This window comes from Meriones unguiculatus, chromosome 8, assembly GCF_030254825.1.
Source record: "Meriones unguiculatus strain TT.TT164.6M chromosome 8, Bangor_MerUng_6.1, whole genome shotgun sequence".
NCBI lineage: Eukaryota > Metazoa > Chordata > Mammalia > Rodentia > Muridae > Meriones > Meriones unguiculatus.
The window spans coordinates 22,359,937-22,379,421 of record NC_083356.1 but is presented as its reverse complement, the minus strand read 5'-3'; the positions used below and the strand labels follow the sequence as shown (position 1 = coordinate 22,379,421).

The following is a 19,485-nucleotide window of genomic DNA, read 5'->3' as shown; positions in this document are numbered from 1 at the left end:
AGCCGACCGGGTGGAGCTGGGGAGGGGCTAGCCGGCTGTGGGTCGTCCCCGCTTCCGGGAGGGGCTCCCGGTGGGAAGGGTGCGCCTCGGTCTGGGGGAGAGGGGCTATGCGGGGCGTCCGACGGCGGGGGCGGGGCCGCAGGGTGGGGCCCCCTCCTCCTCGCGCTCCCCCGCGGCGCGGGCGGGCGGGGGCGGGGGGCGTCCGCGGCCGGCCCACAAGGAGGACCGCGGGCCGCGGTGAGTAAGCGGCGGCCGGCCGGGCCGGGCCACGCGGGGCGGAGGCTGCGCGGGCAGGTCGGGGCAGGCCGGCCGGGCGGGGTCGGGAGGCGAGTCCGCAGCCCTCGCCGCGCCGGAGCCCAGCGAGTTCGCCGAGGCCCCGCCCCGGCCGCCGGTGGTGGCGCCCCGAGCTCCGAGCCGCCGCGCCGCAGACACAGCCGGAAACCGGCCCCGCCGCAGCCCGAGCGCCCGCCCGGTGCCACCTGACCCCGAACCGGAGCCGCGCGAGCCGGAGCCCGAGCCCGAGCCCCGCCGGAGCCCGGCCCGCCATGGCGGGGCCGCGGGGCGCGCTCCTGGCCTGGTGCCGCCGCCAGTGCGAGGGCTACCGCGGCGTGGACATCCGCGACCTGAGCAGCTCCTTCCGGGACGGCCTGGCTTTCTGCGCCATCCTACACCGGCACCGGCCCGACCTGCTGTGAGTGCCCGGGGCGCGCGGGCGCGCGGGGCTGGGGACCGCCGCCCCCCTCAGTGACGCGGTGGCAGGCGCCGCCCTCAGAGGTCCCGGACCTCACACTCGCCGGCTCCGGACGCGGGACCGGGCCGCCGAGACCCCGGGCCGTGCGCCCCTCCCCCACCCGGGGCCACCGGTGTCAGGCTCTGACCTCGAGGAGGGAACTCTGACCCCTCCTTAGGGACGTTCCTACTCTAGGCTCCAGCGGACGTACCGAGCCTTCTTTTCGCCAGTGGCGCCTGAACGTGGTACCCCAAAACCCGACTGTAGGGGGATCAGAATATGCCACTCCCCCAGATAGCCTTGCTCCAAGTTTGAGCCGGTGCGAGCAGCTCCCGGGCTGTCTGGAAGGCTCTCTTTTTCCCAGTAGGATTTACGTGTGTAAGGGCAACCTACAGGAAAGGGTCCCGGTAGAATGCTGCCCCAGATCACTTCCTACCTGATTGGCCGCCGCCGGACGCCTACTTTATTCACTTCCCCATCCTTCCCTCCACCAGAAGCCTAACACGGTTCCCTCCTGTATGTACATCCGACTCTTCAAGTCCCATCTTTTGTGGGACTCCCGTGGGAATGTAGGTCATTAGTTTTAATTCTCTCTTCAGCTGTTTTGTCGTTTACATTTAAGGTCCAAAGAACGCTGAGGGGTGGAGGGAAGCCTCTGGTAAGGCGTTCAGGGCTGGTTGGTTTCTCTGTAGGGCGCTAACCGCATTTCTGGCACAGGGCTCCTACATTAATGTCTGTCAGGTGACGTGGGGGGTGGGGATACGCTACGACCCAAAAACCACCTCTACTAGGAATCTGACTAGGTGTGTATGTCCAATGGCTTTGCTGTTCACGGTGGGGCCCGGAGATGGGGCAGAGAATGGAAGCCAGGCAGGGAAAAGACTAGCACAGTTGACAGCCGCCAATCTGTAGCTTCCCGATGGAAAGTGAGTCCCTCCTACCTGAGCTAATGTGAAGGGTCTCCCGGGAAAAGACCCGCAGAACAACTGACTTCTGTGGCAGCTTTCCCCGCCCCTCCCCCAACCCTGGAGCCTCTTTCATTCGTTCATTCATTTATTTGTTTTTTTCATAAAACAACCGAGTGACAGTTCATCTGATGTCTGCTTTCCTTTTGCTCCTGGTTTCAGTAGCAAATCTCAAAGAAGAGCCCTGGGCCTGTCTTGTTTACAGACCCCTTGGGAGCGCTCCTTCAGCTCTCAGAACCTGCAGCCTCTCTGTCAGACAGGGTGTGTGTGTGTGAAAGGATTGCCCTACTCTTAATTTGCTGTGGTCCAGTGTCCGAGGGGCCCTGGAGGATAGGGTTTGGGGGGTGTGGATGTGGAAGGGAGCCAGGTTTTAACAGCCATGAGACCCAGGGCTAGATGAAGGGACGTGGGGAGTGGGACCTGGGCTTGCAGGGGTGGAGGAGGATGCTGGCTCCACCCTGCTTTGGAGCTGAGGCTCTGGGTGCCCTCCTGTTTTTTTTTTTGGGGGGGGGGAACTAACCCCAAGGCTGGAGGTAGGGGGATGAGTCTCAAGAGAGGAGACTCTGCGTTAGGCTGCTGGGTGCTCAACCCCGGGCTCTAAGTGCTGGCTGTCTGGTGCTAATGTTTAAGCTCTGGGGAAAATCACGGGGCATCTGGAAGGTGGGGTTGATCAGACCTACTTCGAAGCCCTGTGGTGAGGATTTTAAATGAGATAATAAGCATGCAGTTAACTCTAACCACTAGAAGGGGTGCTGTTAGGCAGTGGGGGATGGGAATGACTGTTTAACCCCTTCACATGTTTCGAGACACCGCTCCTACACGCTGGAGTTGCCTTGGCAGCCACCAAGGCAAAGCGTACATACTAGGCCCGGTGGTGGCGGGGCACGCCTCTAAATCTCATCTCCCGGGAGGCAGAGGCAGGTAGACCTCTGAGTTTCAGGCCAGCCTGGTCTACAGAGCGAGTTCTAGCACAGCCAGGGCTACACAGAGAAACCTTGTCTTGAAAAACAAAAATAACAAAAACAACACCCCCCCCATACACACAGTCATGCGTGTGGGTCTTGAGGTGACTGAACAGTGGTGTCGAATTGGAGGTTTCCAGGGGAGACTTCCTAGGAAAAGGCAAAAGACAGAAGGCCCCAAGCCTCCACCTGAGGACTTTCAGAGCCCAAGGCGTCACTCAGATGCCCAAGAGGCAGGCGGGAAGGATGTTCCCTCTCAGGCAGATGTCTAGACTAAATCCAGTTGTCCATTTGCTTAGGGAGCCTGCGGCCTGGACCATGCTAATTGCAGGAGAGAGAAACTGAGGCCAGGTCCCTCGTGGTTTACCCGTCCTGTGTTTACTTACTTGCTCAAGGTCTCAGCCACTGAGTTACACACTCAGCACTTAGGGGCAGATCTGTATAAGAGCAGAATTCAGGTGAGGGCAGACACCTGTTCAGAAAGAGGGCCAAGCCTCTGAGGCTGCAGGTGGTGGCCCAGGTCTGTGTGTGTGTGTGTAAGCGTGCGGGGATTCTGCTGTGCTGGCGAGGGGCTGCACCATACCCTTCTCTCTCCTCCAGGCTTTTCCAAATTCCCTTGGGACCAGGGCCCATGTGGCATTCATTTTTTTTTTTTTGTGCTTTCATTTCCTCTAGAGCCAAGTGGGGCTTTCTCGGCCTTTGAAAATTCTTAAAAAAGAAAGGTCTGTGTTAATCCAACCCCAGATGTTTAGGAATAGAGATAGAGTGGAAGAAGTTGAGAACAAAACAAAATTGTAGTATTGTGTGTGTTTATGAAAGTGTGTGTATTTGTGTGTGTGTGTCTAGGCTGGAGGTCAACCTTAGATGATAATCTACCTTTTTTTTTTTTTTTTTTAATTGAGATCAGGAGCTGACTGATGAGGCTGTTTGACTGTCCACAGAGCCTCAGGAATCCCCCTGTTTCCTCCTCCCCCGTGCTGGGATTACTACCATGCACCACCACGGCTGCTCCTTATATGGTGCTGGGACTTGAACCTAGGTCCTCATACTTGTGTGGCGAGAGCCACCTCCCCAGCCCCTGTTCTCAGAGGTTTACAGTTTTCACCGTGTACTCTCTCAACAGACCTGTGCAGTAATACTTTCTAAACAACCACGAAGCAATGGGGCCATGACCCCATTTCTAGGGATATTGCTGAGGAAACCAAATCCAACTGCCCAGACAGGTCGCCTCGATGTCATTGGTTTTGGAATCCTTTCCTTCCTCCGCGACCCGTGTTGGGCATTAATTGTGTTTCGTGCTGCAGACCAGGAAACTGAGGTACAGGGAGGCTAGGTAGCTGGAGCACAGTCATTGTTAGGCAGCGGCAAAGTTCGTACGCTCTGCCGTACCTAGGAGGCCTTTGCCATGCTCGGACCGTGCTGGCCTCACGGGTGCCCTCACTGCTCATGCTGCAGCCCACTAGTTTCCGCAGACGGAGGAAGCCAGCAGGCACCCATGGGCTCCCACACCAGTCTGTGGATGGGGCCTGCCCTCGCTCACCTGCCCCACTTGAGAAGCCCTTTACCAGGGAAGCAAGAAGTCCCCTCCAGGGTAGCTGCCCTCCGGAGTGGCTGAGGCCACAGCCCATTTGATTAGTACTAGCAGCTCTGGGTTATGTTCATTTCTGTTCTGGTTCTAACTTGTTCTGTGTTGGGCCCCATTAAGAAATACATGTAGGATGACTCAGCGGTTAGGAACACCAGCTGCTCTTCCAGAGGACCCGGGTTCAATTCCCAACACCCACATGGCAGCTCATAGCTGTCTGTAACTCCAGTTCTGGGAGATCTGACACCCTTACAGACATACATTCAGGCAAAACACCCATGTCCATGAAATAAAAATAATAAGTTAGAAAAAAGAAGGAAACACCCTATGTAGGGGCTCAGTGGTTAAGAGTACTGGCTGCGCTTCCAGAAGACTTGGGTTCAATTTTCAGCACCCACAGGGTGGCTTGCAGCTGTAACTCTAGTTCCAAGGAATCTGTGCCCTCTTCTGGCCTCCTTGAGCACCAGGCATACACAGGGGCACAAACATTTTGGGAAAACACATTAGATAAATAGACAAGAAGATAGTGTGGACACAAACACAGAAAGTAAATAATACAAATTTAATGAAACAAACACACATACAAAAGGAACATTTCCTCTTGGAGTTGGGTGGGGTTTTGGAGTCCCTGCGTGGTATGGCTTGTGTGTGTGTGTGTGTATGTGTGACATTGGATGGAAGTTCCAAAAGTATAGATCTCCGGGGCTGGCTGGCTCTGTCAGCACTCTCTTCTGTAAAATGGGGTGTCAGATGAGCTGCCGTGGAGTGCAGGCTCCCCTGCATGGGAATGCCCACATCGCAAGTCTGCTTGCTTGCCTGGTCCTTTTTGCCACTTACTGAGAAGAGGGCCTCCCGGGGGAAGAGCTGGAAGTCCAGGCAGGGAAGCCATCACTACTTAGAAGCGGGGCATGAGCTTCTCAGTGACTTCTCAGGCCTTGCTTGGGTGCCTCCAGGGGCCATAGGCTCACCCTCCTCCAGTTGACAGCAACAGGTCCATCAGGGCTTGCAGCCTCAGTGTCCTCCTTAGGAACCTATAGGCTTCCTCGCCAGCCTCTCAGAGCTGACTGCCCTCAGGTCCATGGTGTCTCTTGACCAGTCTTCCTGTCTCTTGCAGTGACTTCCAATCCCTCTCCAAGGAAAATGTCTTCGAGAATAACCGTTTGGTGAGTCCTCAGACAGACGGGAGCACAAAGGGATATGGTGGGAGAGGGCAGGGGTCACATGGGGCCACTGCATTTGGGTTGGGGCCTGGTACAGGTCCTAGAGGAGGCCTTGGTTCTCCTCCCTTCTCACCTCTTCCCATGGATGCCCTTCCCCAGAGTGGCAGAGCCGCTCCTACAGGCCACCGTGTGGGCATGGTACCACTGTTACCCTGTTCTGTTGTGAAGAGCTGGGCCCAGTCTGAGAAGCATTCACTAACACTGCCTTCTCTCTGTCCTCTCTTCCCCATGGCTGTTCCTGCCCCTCCCCTTTACGCCTGCCTCCCCCCCTAGGCCTTTGAAGTGGCTGAAAAGGAACTGGGGATCCCTGCTCTCCTGGACCCCAATGACATGGTGTCCATGACTGTCCCTGACTGTCTCAGCATCATGACTTATGTGTCCCAGTACTACAACCACTTCACCAGTTCTGGCCAAGGTGAGAGGGGACCCAGCCCTTCAGGGAGGCTGCCCTGGGCTTCTTCTCTGAGCAGTAAGGAAATAGCCAGGAAACAACCTGCCATTGAGTCACTGGCTAGTTCTTATATTTACTGCATTAAAGCAGCACTGGCTTAGGAGAAATTCTTATACCTGTAATCTTCACACTTGGGAGGCTGAGGCAGAATGACTCCCTCAAGTTTGAGGCCAGCCAGAGCCACAGAATCAGACCCTGTCTGCTTTGCCTTGGGAGGGAGACAGGCAATAAGCCCAGGTGAGCTCCTTCATGAGTTCACCTCCCCTCACCCACTGCACTTCCTGTCTGACACTTCCTGTCCTGACGCTTCCCAGGGCATTTTCTTCCTGCAGTGCTGGTCTCTTCTTCCTGGCTGTTACACAGCCTCTTCGCAGCACCTGCCTCCTCCGCTTGAGAATAGAGACACTAGTGAAGAGTGCGTGCTGAAGAGGCAGGCTTCCTCTCTGCCCATCCAGTCAGGTTGCTGAGTGTCCCAGGACAGCTTGGGACTCCCCCCTGCATAGGGGAAGTGAGCCCAAAGAGGGGAAGCGAGGAGCTCAGGAACACAGCACAAAAGCTGGACAGTGAGGCTGAGAATCCAGAAGTCCTGAGTCCTCCACAGGGCACCTGTGGCCACTGGGCCCTGAACAGCCCCACATGGGTCATGTTTCCTGCTTCTGCTCTCGATGGGGAAAATCCAGTCTGTCTCTTTAAATGGGTGGGTGGGGACTGGAGAGATGGCTCAGCACTGTGTGCTCTTAACACCCACCTGCAGATGGAGGCTCACAAATGTCTGTAATTCTAGTTCCGGGGGATTGGGCTCCCTCTTTTGACCTCTGCAAGCATCAGGCATAAACGGACACACACGCATATGTAATAAAATAATAATATAAACATTTTTTTTTTTTTAAAAGAGGCTGGGCATAGTGGCGCATACCTTGCATCCCAGCTCATAGGAGGCAGAGGCAGAGGCAGAGGCAGGCTGATCTCTGTTGAGTTCAAGGCCAGCCAGGGTTACATTGTGAGAGCTTGTCTTATAAAGTGAAAGGCAAAAAAGAAAAAGTTCTAAAGCTGGGGGTGTTAGAAAGTGGAGTGTTTGCTCGCAGGCGAACTGTTGTGTCGTGGTTCAGTCCCCGGGAGGTTGAGTCCCTGGGACCACATAAACCAGTGCTGGCGGCGGCAGCATTGGCACGCAACTGTAATCCCAGCATTTGGAGGTGGAGGCAGGATTTAGGCAGAAGTCCTAAGTCCTAGTGAGTTGCACAGCCTGGGAGACACAAGATCTTGTCCTAAAAAGAATAAAATCGGGTTTCTGAGATGGCACCTGCTGCCAAGGCTGAGGGCTAGCTCAACCCCTAGACTCCAAATGGTGGAAAGAAAGAACTGACTCCTGATTTTGCCTTCTGAACCCCATTTGTGCGCCATGGCTTGCTTGTTCAAGGCCCCCTCCCCAAAGTAAAGAAATATAAGAAAATGTTAGTTTAAAATAATAATAATAAATTAGGGGCTGAAGTGATGTCTCAGCTGTTAATAAAGATGGGTTCAGTTCCCAGCACTCAGACCTGGAAGTCCAGCACCCGGGAATGTGTCCACGGGCGTTCCATTTGTGTGCGCAAACCAACGGGTAGATGCACGCACAGACACATAACCAAAACGGAAAAGAAAACCTTACAGTTTTAAAATAGATTAAGCAGACAGTGTATGGAGGGTCCCCGTGGCTGACTTGAGCATTCTGGAACTCTGGTCTGTGCACATGCCAAGGACAGCTGCACTGGGAGACCCCGCAGTTTCTGGCAGGAAGGAGTCCAGCTTCTGAGGGCATGGGCTCAGAGCTTGCCCGTTGCCTTCTCAGTCCTTGAGTACTGTGGGCCCGTTACTTCACCCTCCCCCGCCTGCCTCCATGTACTCTCTGCTGTGGGGCCATGCACAGATCGCCTCACGAGGAGTAAAAGGAATATGCGGAGCGTGTTTGCCTTCTCTGGTTTAGGACTCAGGGTACTTGTTGCTATTCACACGTCCCCAGCTTGGGTGGCACAGTTCCGTGACTGGCTTTCGCAGTCAGGGAAAGGACAGATACGTACAGGGAACTGCGTGTTTGTTTGTAGAAGATGAGCTTCAACCTGAGGGTATTTTCTAGTTTTGGTGGTTTTTTTGGGTGGAAGCCCGCCGTAATGGAAGAGCGTGTGTGTTGATCCAGTGCTGCTTGCGTAATAGTCAGGATCCATGAATGGCCTGTGACCCTGATCACCAGTCTGTGTGTTTCCCAGGCTGCACTGCTCTGCTCGGCCCGTCTCCCTCCCCTAACTCTTTTCAGATAGTCTCTTCATGTACCTCAGGCTGCCCTGAAACTCAGGATGCTTCTTCCTCAGCCCTCTGAGCCGGGATTCCAGCTGTGTGTCCTGCTAGCTCACTTTATTTCCCAGTCATCTTTGTGGCCAATCATGTATCTCCCTTAAGCCCTTCCTGGAAGGCCCTTCCTGTACCTGCCTGCAAGGCAGGGGTATGCTGTGGGGTTTCACTGACAAAGGGAAAGCTTGTATCTTTTTTTGTCATTCCGTCCCTAGACATAAGCCATTTTTATCCTGTCTGCCACTGCCATGCTTGTTCCAACCCGGGAGGCTGTTCCCTCCCCCAGATGGTCCTGTATTGTACTTCCTGGGCAAGTGGAAAATGTGTGTGTGTGTGTGTGTTCTTTCCTGTCTGACCTGTCATGTGCACGGTAGCTGCTGCCATGTGCTCCAGTAGCCCCTTTCTCCTGGGGAACACACTGAACATACTCAGCATGTCCAACTCCAGGCTTTACACATGCTAAGCAGGCACCTTAGTGCTGAGGCCTTGTCCCAGCCGCTGTAGCTTCGTGTTCTCCCTCCTTCCCCTGTAGACCGTCTCTCTCTGCACAGCTGTGTTGCTCCAGCACCTGGCACTTTCTCATGCCTTTAGCAGGTACTTTGAGAGCCCTCGTGGTATGTCAGGCACTGCACTGGCTGCTGGGAAAGAGGAAGGTCTGCGACTGTCTTGTAGCATGCTGGAGGAAGGGACAGATAGTGTTTGTTAAACAGTCCGTTTCTCAGGAGCTGAGCTAAGGGCAGAGTATACCAAAGAGAACAGGGAGTGGCTTCCAGTTCCATGGTCTAGGAAGCCCTTTGTAGTGATATATATATATATATATATATATATATATATATATATATATATATAATAGATTTATTTTGGTTTTTTTTGAGACAGAGTTTCTTTGTGTAGCTTTGGATGTCCTGGACTTTGTAGACCAGGCTGGCCTCAAACTCACAGAGATCCCTCTGCCTCTGCCTCCTGAGTGCTGGGATTAAAGGCGTGCACCACCACTGCCAGGCAATACAGGGACCATTTTGTGACCCACAGTCCTCAAGAAGTTAGAGGTTGGGTTTTGTTGTCCTCCTTGGGTGCAGAGGACGTTCTTGACACCAGCCGATGAGGGAGGGAGCTGGTTTGAGGGAAGCCCTGGCGCGTTACATGCAGTTTCCTCTGACTGAAGGTCACTTCTGCTCCCTCGGGGACAGGCCGGTGACCACTGGGAATAGGCTCCCTCCCTGAGTCTTCAGGTCAGGCTTCATCCCTCTGCCTCAGGAAGGAAACTGGGACGGGCCTGCTGCACCCCTGCATGGTGTGGTACCCCTGTACAGTGTGACTCTCTGGCTGCCTTTTAGGGAGCCTCAGCAGGGCTGAGAGTAAAAGTGTTCCCTGCTCCGTGTTGCAGTGGAGTCCGGTAGCGGCCCAGTGCTCTGCCCAGAGGTGGTAGCTGTACGGCCCCGGGTGGGCTGGCCCCTCCCTGGGTTCTGGTTCTGTGCCTGCCTCAGGGTTTTTCCTGTCTTGTAGCTGCTGTCTCACCATCCACTCCAGGAAAGGACCCAGCGTCCCCCTCCCCTACATCCACATCACCTGCTGTGCAGCCAGGAGAGGAGGCCCAGGTACGCAGACTTCTTGGGTGGAAGAGTAGGTGAGGGTCTGAGCGAAGTTATGGTGTTGTGGGAGGAAGTTGGCCCTGGCAATATTCGGAGGGTGTTCTCTGTTCCTGTCCTGTTGGGTTCCCAGGGCCAGGGTACCAGCGCTCCAGCCAGCCCGCCAGTCCCATTTCCTATCAGGGAGCCGGGATGTTTTCTCCAGAGTTTGAGTGAGTCAGGTTCACTGCTGTGACTGAGTGGACAAACCTCATGCTGCTCCTGCCATCATGGGACTGTCAGGAGCTGCCCCCATAGTGATGCATAGTCACTAGTGATGTGACTATTCCCCGTGACTCCACTGAGTTTTGATCCACTCAGTGTGATTCACTGGGGCCGCTCCACAGCGGCATCTCTCAGGCCCTGTCGTCCAGGCAGGAAGCAGCAACAGCTCAGTAAGGTTTGTCCAAGGTCACTCAGTAGAAAAGTGAGGGCTAACCTTCCTCATCTCCTTTCCAAAGGACATTAGCTTTTCACAAGCTTTAGAGAGAATGTCCAGGTGGTGGGCGTACCCAGACGGGGTGAGTGGTCCGAGACTGGTGGGTTAGCTGATGGGTGGCCAAGGCCCAGAGGTCACCCAGAGGAAAGGCGAGTTGGAAGGGGACGGGGGCTACCCAGGAGCAGCACGGCTGGTGACTGTACCCCATTCCCTGCAGGGCGATGAGCTCTCCGCAGGCAGCCTGTCCGAGCAGGGCAAACAGCAGCCCCCCAGCAGCGCATGCGCAGCCTGTGGGCAGCGGGTGCACCTCGTGCAGCGGTTCTTGGCAGAGGGCAGGCTCTACCACCGGCACTGCTTCCGGTGAGTGCTGGAGGGCAGGGTGTGTCTCCCCAGCACCTGGGAGGGCGCTCCCTTGGGGTCAGCACCCACTGTGCCAGGCTCGAGGTGCACTCGGCTTGTCCTCACTCTGCAGAAGAGCAAACTATGACTTAGGGGAGAAAGAGCCACTCAGTCACAGGATTTCCCTCCATTCTCACGCCTGTGGAAGTGGGGGCCATATGTGTGGGTGATGCCCTGAGAGGCCAGCTGGAGTTACAGGCAGATGTGAGTCCCCGATGTGGGTCCCCTGGAAGAGGAACCATCATTCTGAAAGGCTGAGCCAACCCTCCAGCCACAGCCTTTTCTTTTCTGAGGAGGTGCTGAGTCTTGAACCAGGCATGTGCTAGGCTAGCATCTCACCACTGAGCTTTGTGCCAGCCCCGACTCATCATTGGAGCCCAGGGCTTCTGCTGCCTCTGCAAGCTCCTGGACAGGACTGCCTGACGCTGACTAAGGGGTGCACACCCTATGCTGTTGAAACAAGAAAGCATTTTCTTTTCTTTTCTTTTTTTTTAAAATACAATATTCTGGTTGCATGTGTGCCTGCAGGCCAGAAGAGGGCACCAGATCTCACTATAGTTGGTTGTGAGCCACCATGAGGTTGCTGGGAATTGAACTCAGGACCTTTGGAAGAACAGCCGGTGCTCTTCTGAACCCTCTCTCCAGCCCTGAAAAAAAATCTTCTTAAATATAAGTGTAAATTCCTGGGGATGACACTTTGTCCGATGGGTTTTGTGGCCTGGGGCTTGAACCCAGGTTTGTGCCTGCTGGTCAAGCCCTCCACCACTAAAGCTACACTCACGGCCCAAGGAAGCCAGGCTTTACTTTTTTTTAGGCAGAGCCTTCACTTTGTAGGCCAGGCAGGCTTGGAACTAGTATCTCTCTGGCCTCAGTCTCCTAAGTGTGCACCCCTTTACCAGATGCGGTGGCACACACCTGTAATCCCAGCACTCAGAAGGCGGGGGCAGGCGGATCTCTGTGAGTTCAAGGCCCGTCTACAGAGTGAGTTCCAGGACAGCCAGGGCTGTGTAGTGGGGCCCTGCCTCAAACAACAACAACAATAAAAAAGTGTGTACCACCAGACCTGACTTTGAAAAAATGCAGTTGAGGGACTGAGTAGTTAAGAGTAGTGGCTTTTCCCCCAGTGAACCCAAGTTCCATTCCCAGCACCCACATGGCAGCTTACAACCGTCTTTTATCTAGTTCCAAGGGATCCTGGCCTCCTGTGGCACCAGGCATCCATGTGGTGCATATTCATACATGTAGGCATCCATGTGGTGCATATTCATACATGTTGGCAAAACAGATCTTAAAAAGGAACTTGCATTTGATATTAACTAGATGTAAGCACCTGGTGTGAAACTTGTGTCAGAAGATGCGCAGTCTGTGAGAGCTTCCTGCTGCTGTGATTCATCCGATCAGGACTCACTCTGATACATTGTATTTTATTCTATCGCACTGAAAACAATCCAACCCGAGGAGGCTGGGGTGTGACTGGGTGGGTGGTAGCGTGCTTATCTGTTCTTCCCAACGTGCTAGGCTCCACCCCCAAATCGATAAACCTGGACTCTGACTCCGGCTTCGGCTTCGCTTCTCAGCCCTGCCAAAGTGAAACAAAAACTTAACCAAAACAAACCTAGAAGATAATAAGCCAGATTGATTTTCGGAGTCGCTGGCTGGTGGCAGTCTTCCCCTGGCCACCCTTGCCTCTTCCCCTCGCAGCACAAGAATGTTTCACAGTTCCTGCTGCTAATTTGGCGTGGTTTATTGTTCTGCCCTGATTCTGACTTTTGCCATGTTCTTTTTCTTCTGGAAGGTCCAGGGTGTCAGTGAGGATGGGCCTGGCGGTTGAGGGAGGGAGGGAGGGCGTGACTTGGGCCTCTGAAGGAGGACTGACCAAGGGCCCAGCCATCCCGCCCTGCTAAGGGGACACCTGCCCTGTCCCCCGCAGATGCCGGCAGTGTTCCAGCACGCTGCTCCCGGGCTCTTACAGTAACGGGCCCGAGGAAGGCACCTTTGTGTGTGCGGAACGCTGCACCAGGCGGGGCGCAGGCACTCGGCCCCTCTCACAGCGAAAGCAGCAGCAGGTGACAGAAAAAGCCGAGGACGGAGAAGAGCATGACCTGAGTGTGGCCGAGGTGGTGGCAGAGGCGGATGGGCTCCAGGCCAGCTCCGAGGTACAGCCCCACACCCTGGCCAAGCCGCCTCTTCCCAGCAAGCCCCAGGCCAGTCCCCCTGTTGGCCGACCCACACCTGCCCCCCGGAAGGTTCCTGAGAGCTCAGCCTTGACACCCCCGACACCGCGGCCTCGGTCCAGCCTGCAGCAGGACGGCTTGGTGGAGCAGAGTGTCAGCGGCGGCCTTGTGAACGGTGAGTGAGCGCACATCTGGACGGGGCAGGCCAGCTGGGCGTGTCTTCTCCTGTGGGCATGCAGAAAGCCATGCGGTCTGGGACCACTGTCAGCTTCCTCTCTTTCATGCCCCCCCCCGCCATTTTGTAAAGATTTTATTTTAAGTTATGTGTATGTGGGGGGATGTGGGCGCCTCTGTGTGTTCATTTTGTTTCTGTCTTGTGGTTTGGAGTGTAGTAAATGTACATATATGTGTCCTGTGTGTCTCTGGGACCATGCATGTTAACGTCAGTTGTTTGTTTCCCGGCTCATCCCCAGGCATGCTCCAGGTAACCTCCCACGCCCATCATGCAGGTCTGTCCAGGGCAGTGGTTCTCAATATGTGGGTGGGGACCCCTCCAGGGTTGAATGACCTTTTACAGGGGTTGCCTAAGACTGTTGAGAAACACAGATAAATATGATTTCTTATAGTTAGGAAGTAGCAACGAAAATCTTCTGGCCTGTCGTGGTGGCACATGCCTTTAATCTCAGCACTCAGGGAGGAAAAAGCAGGTGGATCTCAGAGTTCAAGGCCAGCCTGGTCTACAGAGTGATTCCAGGACAGCAAGGCTACACAGAGAAACTTCTGGAGGCTGGCTTAGGTTTGGGGACACAGATAATGTTTGGACTTTCTTATGTTTTCTTGAAGGAACCAGTGTCCAAGAGTGACAGGCACAGGTAGACCTGAGTGGTTTGGTAGAGTGTAGGCACACTGCTGTGGTGGATGGAAGGAAGTTGGAGTCAAGGGAGGCTTCCAGGTGGAGGTGGCACCTGGGTAGACACCCTGGTGTAGAGGAAGTGACTATGTTTGGGTTGGCCCTTTTCAGCTGACATGCTGTTGGTCCTGGCTGCAGCCTCTCACTGGCAATTCTCCCATTCACCTTCATCTTATCTAATCTCCCCGAGGGCTGGCCAGGGAGGGGCTGTGGCCACCCTGGTCTATGACCTGCCCGATAGGGAGCAATGACACTCCTTGCAAAGCCAGCACTCTAGCTGGCTCTTGGTGTCCCTGTACAGCCCATGAAGGCCTCGTTCACTGTCCTTTCACATCTAGGAAGACTACAGGAAGCCCCTGTTCCCAAGCCAAGAGGGACACCCAAGCTGTCTGAGAGGTATGCTGGCCCCCTAAAGGCCTCAGTTGGGGAGGGAGGGTTTCCTGGGTCCACAGGGAGGCTCCTCTCTGGGTGATGAAGGAAAGCCGTGTCCCCATGGCTGCTGGTGGAGACAGCCACCTCCAGAGTCATTTCCCATCCCCAAGCCCGTGCTTCCTGCATGACAAAAGAGTCTAGGCCTTTTTCCTAGAGAACAGAAAGGCCTGGAAAAGCATGGCTGCTGAGCCTGGCTCTCCACTCTGAGAGGACATGCTTCTGGCTGTACTTGGAGAGCTGGCCATCCTGTCAGGATGGCCACCCTGGGAGGGGTCAGGGCCACAGTGTCCTCCTAGTGAACATTTGTGCAGCTCCTGCTGTGTGATCATACTCAGGGGCGGGACCCTAACCTCGGCCCTGTGAAACAGGGAATGACAGTTAAGTCTGCTTGGAACAGATGAGCCCAAGGCATAGAGAGGTGGGTGACATCACTCACAGCCCCTCCCCCTTTGGGGGGGCCTGGATTAACAGCAGCTCTGAGATTGAAGGTTGTCTCCTCTGGACCTCAGGCTGCCCTTGAGATGTGAGTGCCACCTGTTTCAGCTTTGGGCCAGGCCTGACCCTGGGACTGGGCTTGGGAGAACGGAGGGGTCAGCTTCTCCTCTGCATTGGAACAGACTGAAAACTTCCTAGAGAGAGAAAGACTTGACCCGTTGCCTCGGCCTCCCTCTAGGATGCCAGCATCAAGGAAGGACCCCCCATGGATCACGCTGGTGCAGACAGAGCCAAAGAAGAAGCCAGCCCCACTGCCCCCCAGCAGCAGTCCTGGGCCACTGAGTCAGGCCGCCAGGCAGGTAGAGAACGGAGGCCTAGAGGAGAGGACCCAGAAGAGCCCAGTAGCTGGGCCAGAGGCCAAGCCCTACAATCCTTTCGAGGAGGAAGAGGAGGAAGAGGAGTCAGTCCCGGCAGTACCAGGCCCTGCCCTGGCCCCACCAGAGTCCACACCCAAGTCCCTGCACCCCTGGTACGGCATTACCCCCACCAGCAGCCCCAAGACAAAGAAGCGCCCCGCCCCAAGGGCACCCAATGCTTCTCCGCTTGGTGAGTGCTGGGTCACCTGGGGGCACAGGGAGCTTTTTTATGTATTTGTAACTGGGGGGTGTAATGATCTCCCATTTCATCCTAGAGCAGGCTGGGAGTGCGGTGGCATTACCGCCATGTCATAGAGGAGGCAGGGCACTGGAGGCAGAATCTGAACCCCAGCTTTTGACACTTCCTGATAGGCTAATTGAGCATGGGAGTCAGGGAGGTGCTTGGCATAGGCCTGCATTGGGTTTCTCAACGTGCAAGGCAGGGTAGCTTGAATCCCCGCTCTCTGGGTCTGTCTCTCCAGTCACAGAGCAGCGTGGCTCCTACCTGGCTGTGTAGGACTTGGTCCTCCCCTGATTTGGCTTTAGTCTCCTCATGTGTGAGATGGGGGTGTTGTGTCTCTTCTTTCCCAGCAGCCCCTTTGCCCCTGCACACTGTATGTTTTTAGCTTTACCTTGGATTTGTCTTAAGCTGCTGGTCCCCTTCCCACCCCTAGGCTGCGGCTGCCTTTGCAAGCTCAGTGGGACCAAGTGCCTGCTAGGAGCAGATGCAGGCAAATGCTCTGGTGGTCTAAGCCCTGGGTCCCCTTGCTGGGTGGGTTTGGGGTGACCAGGGTCATGAGCTCTGAAGTTGGACAAAGCGGGGTTCAAGGATGGCCTTAGCTAGGGCGAATCCTTTCCTGAGTCTGTGGCTTCATCCAGGCAGTGCAGTGATGGGTGTGGAGGTGAGGTCTATGGCGTCTGCAGGAGAGGAAAGCCTGCGTGCCTGGCTGTGGGTGGCCCAGCACTGGCTGCAGCAAGTGCTGTCCCCACCCTCTGCTGTCGCCCTCCTCCCAGTCTCTGCTCCGGAGACAGAGGCCATCCTCACCGCCCCTGCCTTCCCCGCCCTAGAGGCTCCACCTGCCCCTGCAGCTTGCCTTTGAGCAGACTTGGGCAAGGGAGGACCATGGGGCAGGCGGAGGACTGGAGGCAGCTGTCTTTCCAGAGAAGAGGTTAGGTCCAAGCTGGGCAGTGCTGGCGCATGCCTTTAGCCCCTGCGCTTGGGAGGCAGAGACAGGCAGATCTCTGAGTTTGAGGCCAGCCTGGTCTACACATAGATGTGCCACAAGGTGGGGTCTGATGGCCCAGTGCCTTTGTGGCATGGGTCCTGGCATGGGTTCGGTGCTCTCTGGCCTCTTGCCCATCCAGATGGGGAAAAGCTTGGCTTCCAGGGCTGCCCTGGCAGGGTGTGTTGGGTCACGATGGAAGTCCTGTCAGCCACTTGATATTTATTACTGGTTTGCCCGTCGAACAGCTCTCCACGCCTCCCGCCTGTCCCACTCAGAGCCTTCTTCCGCCACGCCATCACCAGCCCTAAGTGTGGAGAGTCTGGCATCCGAGAGCTCCAGCCGCACGGCCAGCGTGCAGCCCCTGGAGCCACCCGCTGTTCCCAAGAGCTCCTCAGACCCTGCTGTACATGCGCCTGGTACCCCTGGCACGTCTGGGAACTCCGTCACCCCCTCAGCCAACTCTTCCCCAGCGTCGTCTGGGGATCTGGGACAGCCTAATAGTGAACAAGTGCCACAGGCCAGGACCAGGGGCAGCCCAGGGTCCCAGGCCACCAAGCCCTTCAGCGGTGCTGCTCCTACCCCGTTCTTGATGGCTGCAGACCGGAGTCCTGCGCCTTCCGTGGGGAGCTCATCCCCGCAGCTGCAGACCAAGGTGAGTGCTCCGTGGGTGCCCAAAGCACCTTCTAGCTAGTGGATGTGTGTCTCGTCTTGGGGCAGGAGTGCCTGTCTTCTGACTGCTTGGGTGAACATACCCATCATTACCTGTGTGAGGCACAGAGCCGTCTCTCTCTCCATCCCTCTGTCTGGCTGCTCACCAGCCTGTTTACTGACACAGTGAGATCTGTCCACCCCTCTACCCTTCATCCACACCTCTACTTACTGCCTTCATTGATGCCAGGCCTTGGGCATGTTGAGTTAAGATCCTGTCCTTGCCCTCTATGGGAGCCAGGCATATGATTGTTCTAGGCACAGATAAGAAAGATGGCTCACTCCTTCACTATTGACCGAAACTCTTGCTGACCACCTGCTCCATGCATGGGACACCTTGGCTCCCGAGGTCACATAGGCCTAGTGGTCTCCATTCTTGATGGGCCCATTTGCCTGCTTGGCATGTTCTGAAATGGTACCCATACGTAGCAACACTAGTTTGTAGGAGCCAAAGTTAGTACCCGTCCGGCCCAAGGGCTCAGGGTGCACACCCCTCCTGGGTTCCTCTTTTATGGGCTATGAGGGGATGCTAATGGAGGAGGACACCAGGCCCAACCCTAGACTCTTGCTGAGCTCTGTTTCCTCTCATAGTAAAGTGGCCATGAGGAAGGTCTAGCTGGTCCCTGTCTGGGAGGTTCTAGAATTCTAGGCTTACTTGTTTCTCGAACCCTGGGCTTGTCTAGTCTTAGGTGTGCAGGGCAACATGTATAGGTAGCCTGGCATTGCTGGATCAGCCTGCCTGTGTGCCCAACCCTCCCTGGGCCACAGCTACTCATGTAGATGTGGTTCTCAAGCTCAGCTGCCTGCTGTGGGGCCTTGAGAAGGCCTGCTTTTGCTAATAAGCTACCGGGTAGTGTCAAGAGTTCTGAAGATCCTCTGGTGTCTTGGTGGTGGAGGTGGTGTGCTGGGGGAGCTAACAGCACCCTTCCAGGTGCACTGTTTATTATTGTCTGTGTGTATGTGCATCTGAGCGCAGTGCCTGTCGTAGCCAGCAGAGGGTGTGCAGAGCTTCCAGAGCTGGAGTTACAGGCGTTTTCTGGCCCCCTGACTGTAGACTGCAGGAAGAGCAGTATGTGCTCCTAACCACTAAGCCAGCCTGCCCAGCTCCATTGTAACGGAAGCATGGGTTGTACGGGAGGCTGATCTGAGGACATTCTGTGGCTTAAAAAGCCTGGAAGGGCTCAGAGGCCTTGGGCTTTGCTTGACTCCCTTTGGGAGTTGGTACAGAGAGACATGGCAGAAACCCGGGGTCTTCCTCAGAGACCCAGCTCCACCCTCACCTCTGGAATTAGGGGAGAATGTCAGAGGCAGTTGGAGCTGGAAACGGGGTTTGTAGGTGGCCACACTGTCCTAGGCCCACTGTGTCAGCTACCTCATGAAACCACAGGCTGGTTCCCTGCCATGTCCAGCTCTGGCTTAGGCACTCTATCTGCTTCAAAGAATCCCTGTGTAGCTTGGAGCTTGACTGGCTGAGGGCAGGGCCTGCCCTTCCAGGTGCAGGGAAGCCCAAGCCTTGACCATGGTGCTTGCCTCCCATAAGCTGAGGGGTGCTGTTGGGAAGGCAGGGCCCTGTTTTCAGAGGGGTCAGGGGGCTCTCTAGAGCGGCAGAAAGATGCAGAGTCAGGGTCTGAGTGTGTCTGTGGGGAGCTGGACAGCAGAGGGTGGGAGGGGAAAATTGTCTGTTAGCTACATTTATTTATTTATTTATTTAATGTATATGATGCTTTATCTGCCAGAAGAGGACATCAGATCTCATTACATGTAGTTGCTGGGAATTGAACTCAGGATCTCTGGGAGAGCAATCAGTGCTCTCAACCACTGAGCCATCTCTCCAGCCCTGTCTGTTAGCTAGATAGAGAGTGGGATTCCTGTTTTTGCACTTCCTGGCGAGCTACTGGGGAGCTGTGCCTTTGAGTCTCCGCTGGAGAAAGTGTGGCCATGAATGAAGACTGTAACTGTGTAGTCAAGTGCGGGACCTTTGTTGGCAGATGTTAGCAGGTGGCCTAACCACTCTGATCGTGCATAGCGTGGGCTAAGTCAGGCTTTTTTGTTTTGTGTTTTTAAGACAGGGTTTCTCTGTGTACTCCTGACTATCCTGGACTTGCTTTGTAGACCAGGCTGGCCTCGAACTCACAGAGATCCCCCTGCCTCTGCTCCAAGAGTGCTGGAATTAAAGGCATGTGCCACCAACCTGGCCAAGTGAGGCTTTGGTGTGCACATGGTACTGGGACTAGAACCCAAGGCTTTCCACTTGTCTGGCAAGCATTTGTTTTTGTTTTTTAAACTTTAGTTTTGTTTTTTGGATAGTATCACACACATATAAAATACATTCTGATTATTGTTAACTCCTCTACCCTCTAATCCCCTGCTTAACCCTTTAGTCCCTGTTAGTGTCATACACAGCCCACCCCCTTTTTTTTTCCCGACCCTGGCTGTCCTAGAAATCACTGTGTAGACCAGGCTGGCCTGGAACTCAC

At 55.2% G+C, this 19,485-nt stretch overlaps 1 protein-coding gene across 2 annotated transcripts in view; it reads left to right on the top strand.

Moving 5' to 3' along the window:
• The first annotated feature begins 299 nt into the window (after window positions 1-299).
• The window catches only part of Micall1 (MICAL like 1), a 28,113-nt gene continuing 8,927 nt past the window's right edge, over window positions 300-19,485 (top strand). Inside the window, exons 1-9 of one of the 2 annotated variants that reach the window (XM_060389063.1) lie at window positions 300-691; window positions 5,357-5,405; window positions 5,736-5,877; window positions 9,748-9,839; window positions 10,526-10,668; window positions 12,638-13,056; window positions 14,130-14,187; window positions 14,897-15,264; window positions 16,546-16,952. In XM_060389063.1, coding sequence (XP_060245046.1) covers window positions 546-691; window positions 5,357-5,405; window positions 5,736-5,877; window positions 9,748-9,839; window positions 10,526-10,668; window positions 12,638-13,056; window positions 14,130-14,187; window positions 14,897-15,264; window positions 16,546-16,952 — 1,824 coding nt within the window. In that variant the 5' untranslated portion in view covers window positions 300-545. The remainder of the gene's footprint in view (window positions 692-5,356; window positions 5,406-5,735; window positions 5,878-9,747; window positions 9,840-10,525; window positions 10,669-12,637; window positions 13,057-14,129; window positions 14,188-14,896; window positions 15,265-16,545; window positions 16,953-19,485) is intronic. The other variant, XR_009593651.1, reaches the window with a different exon arrangement.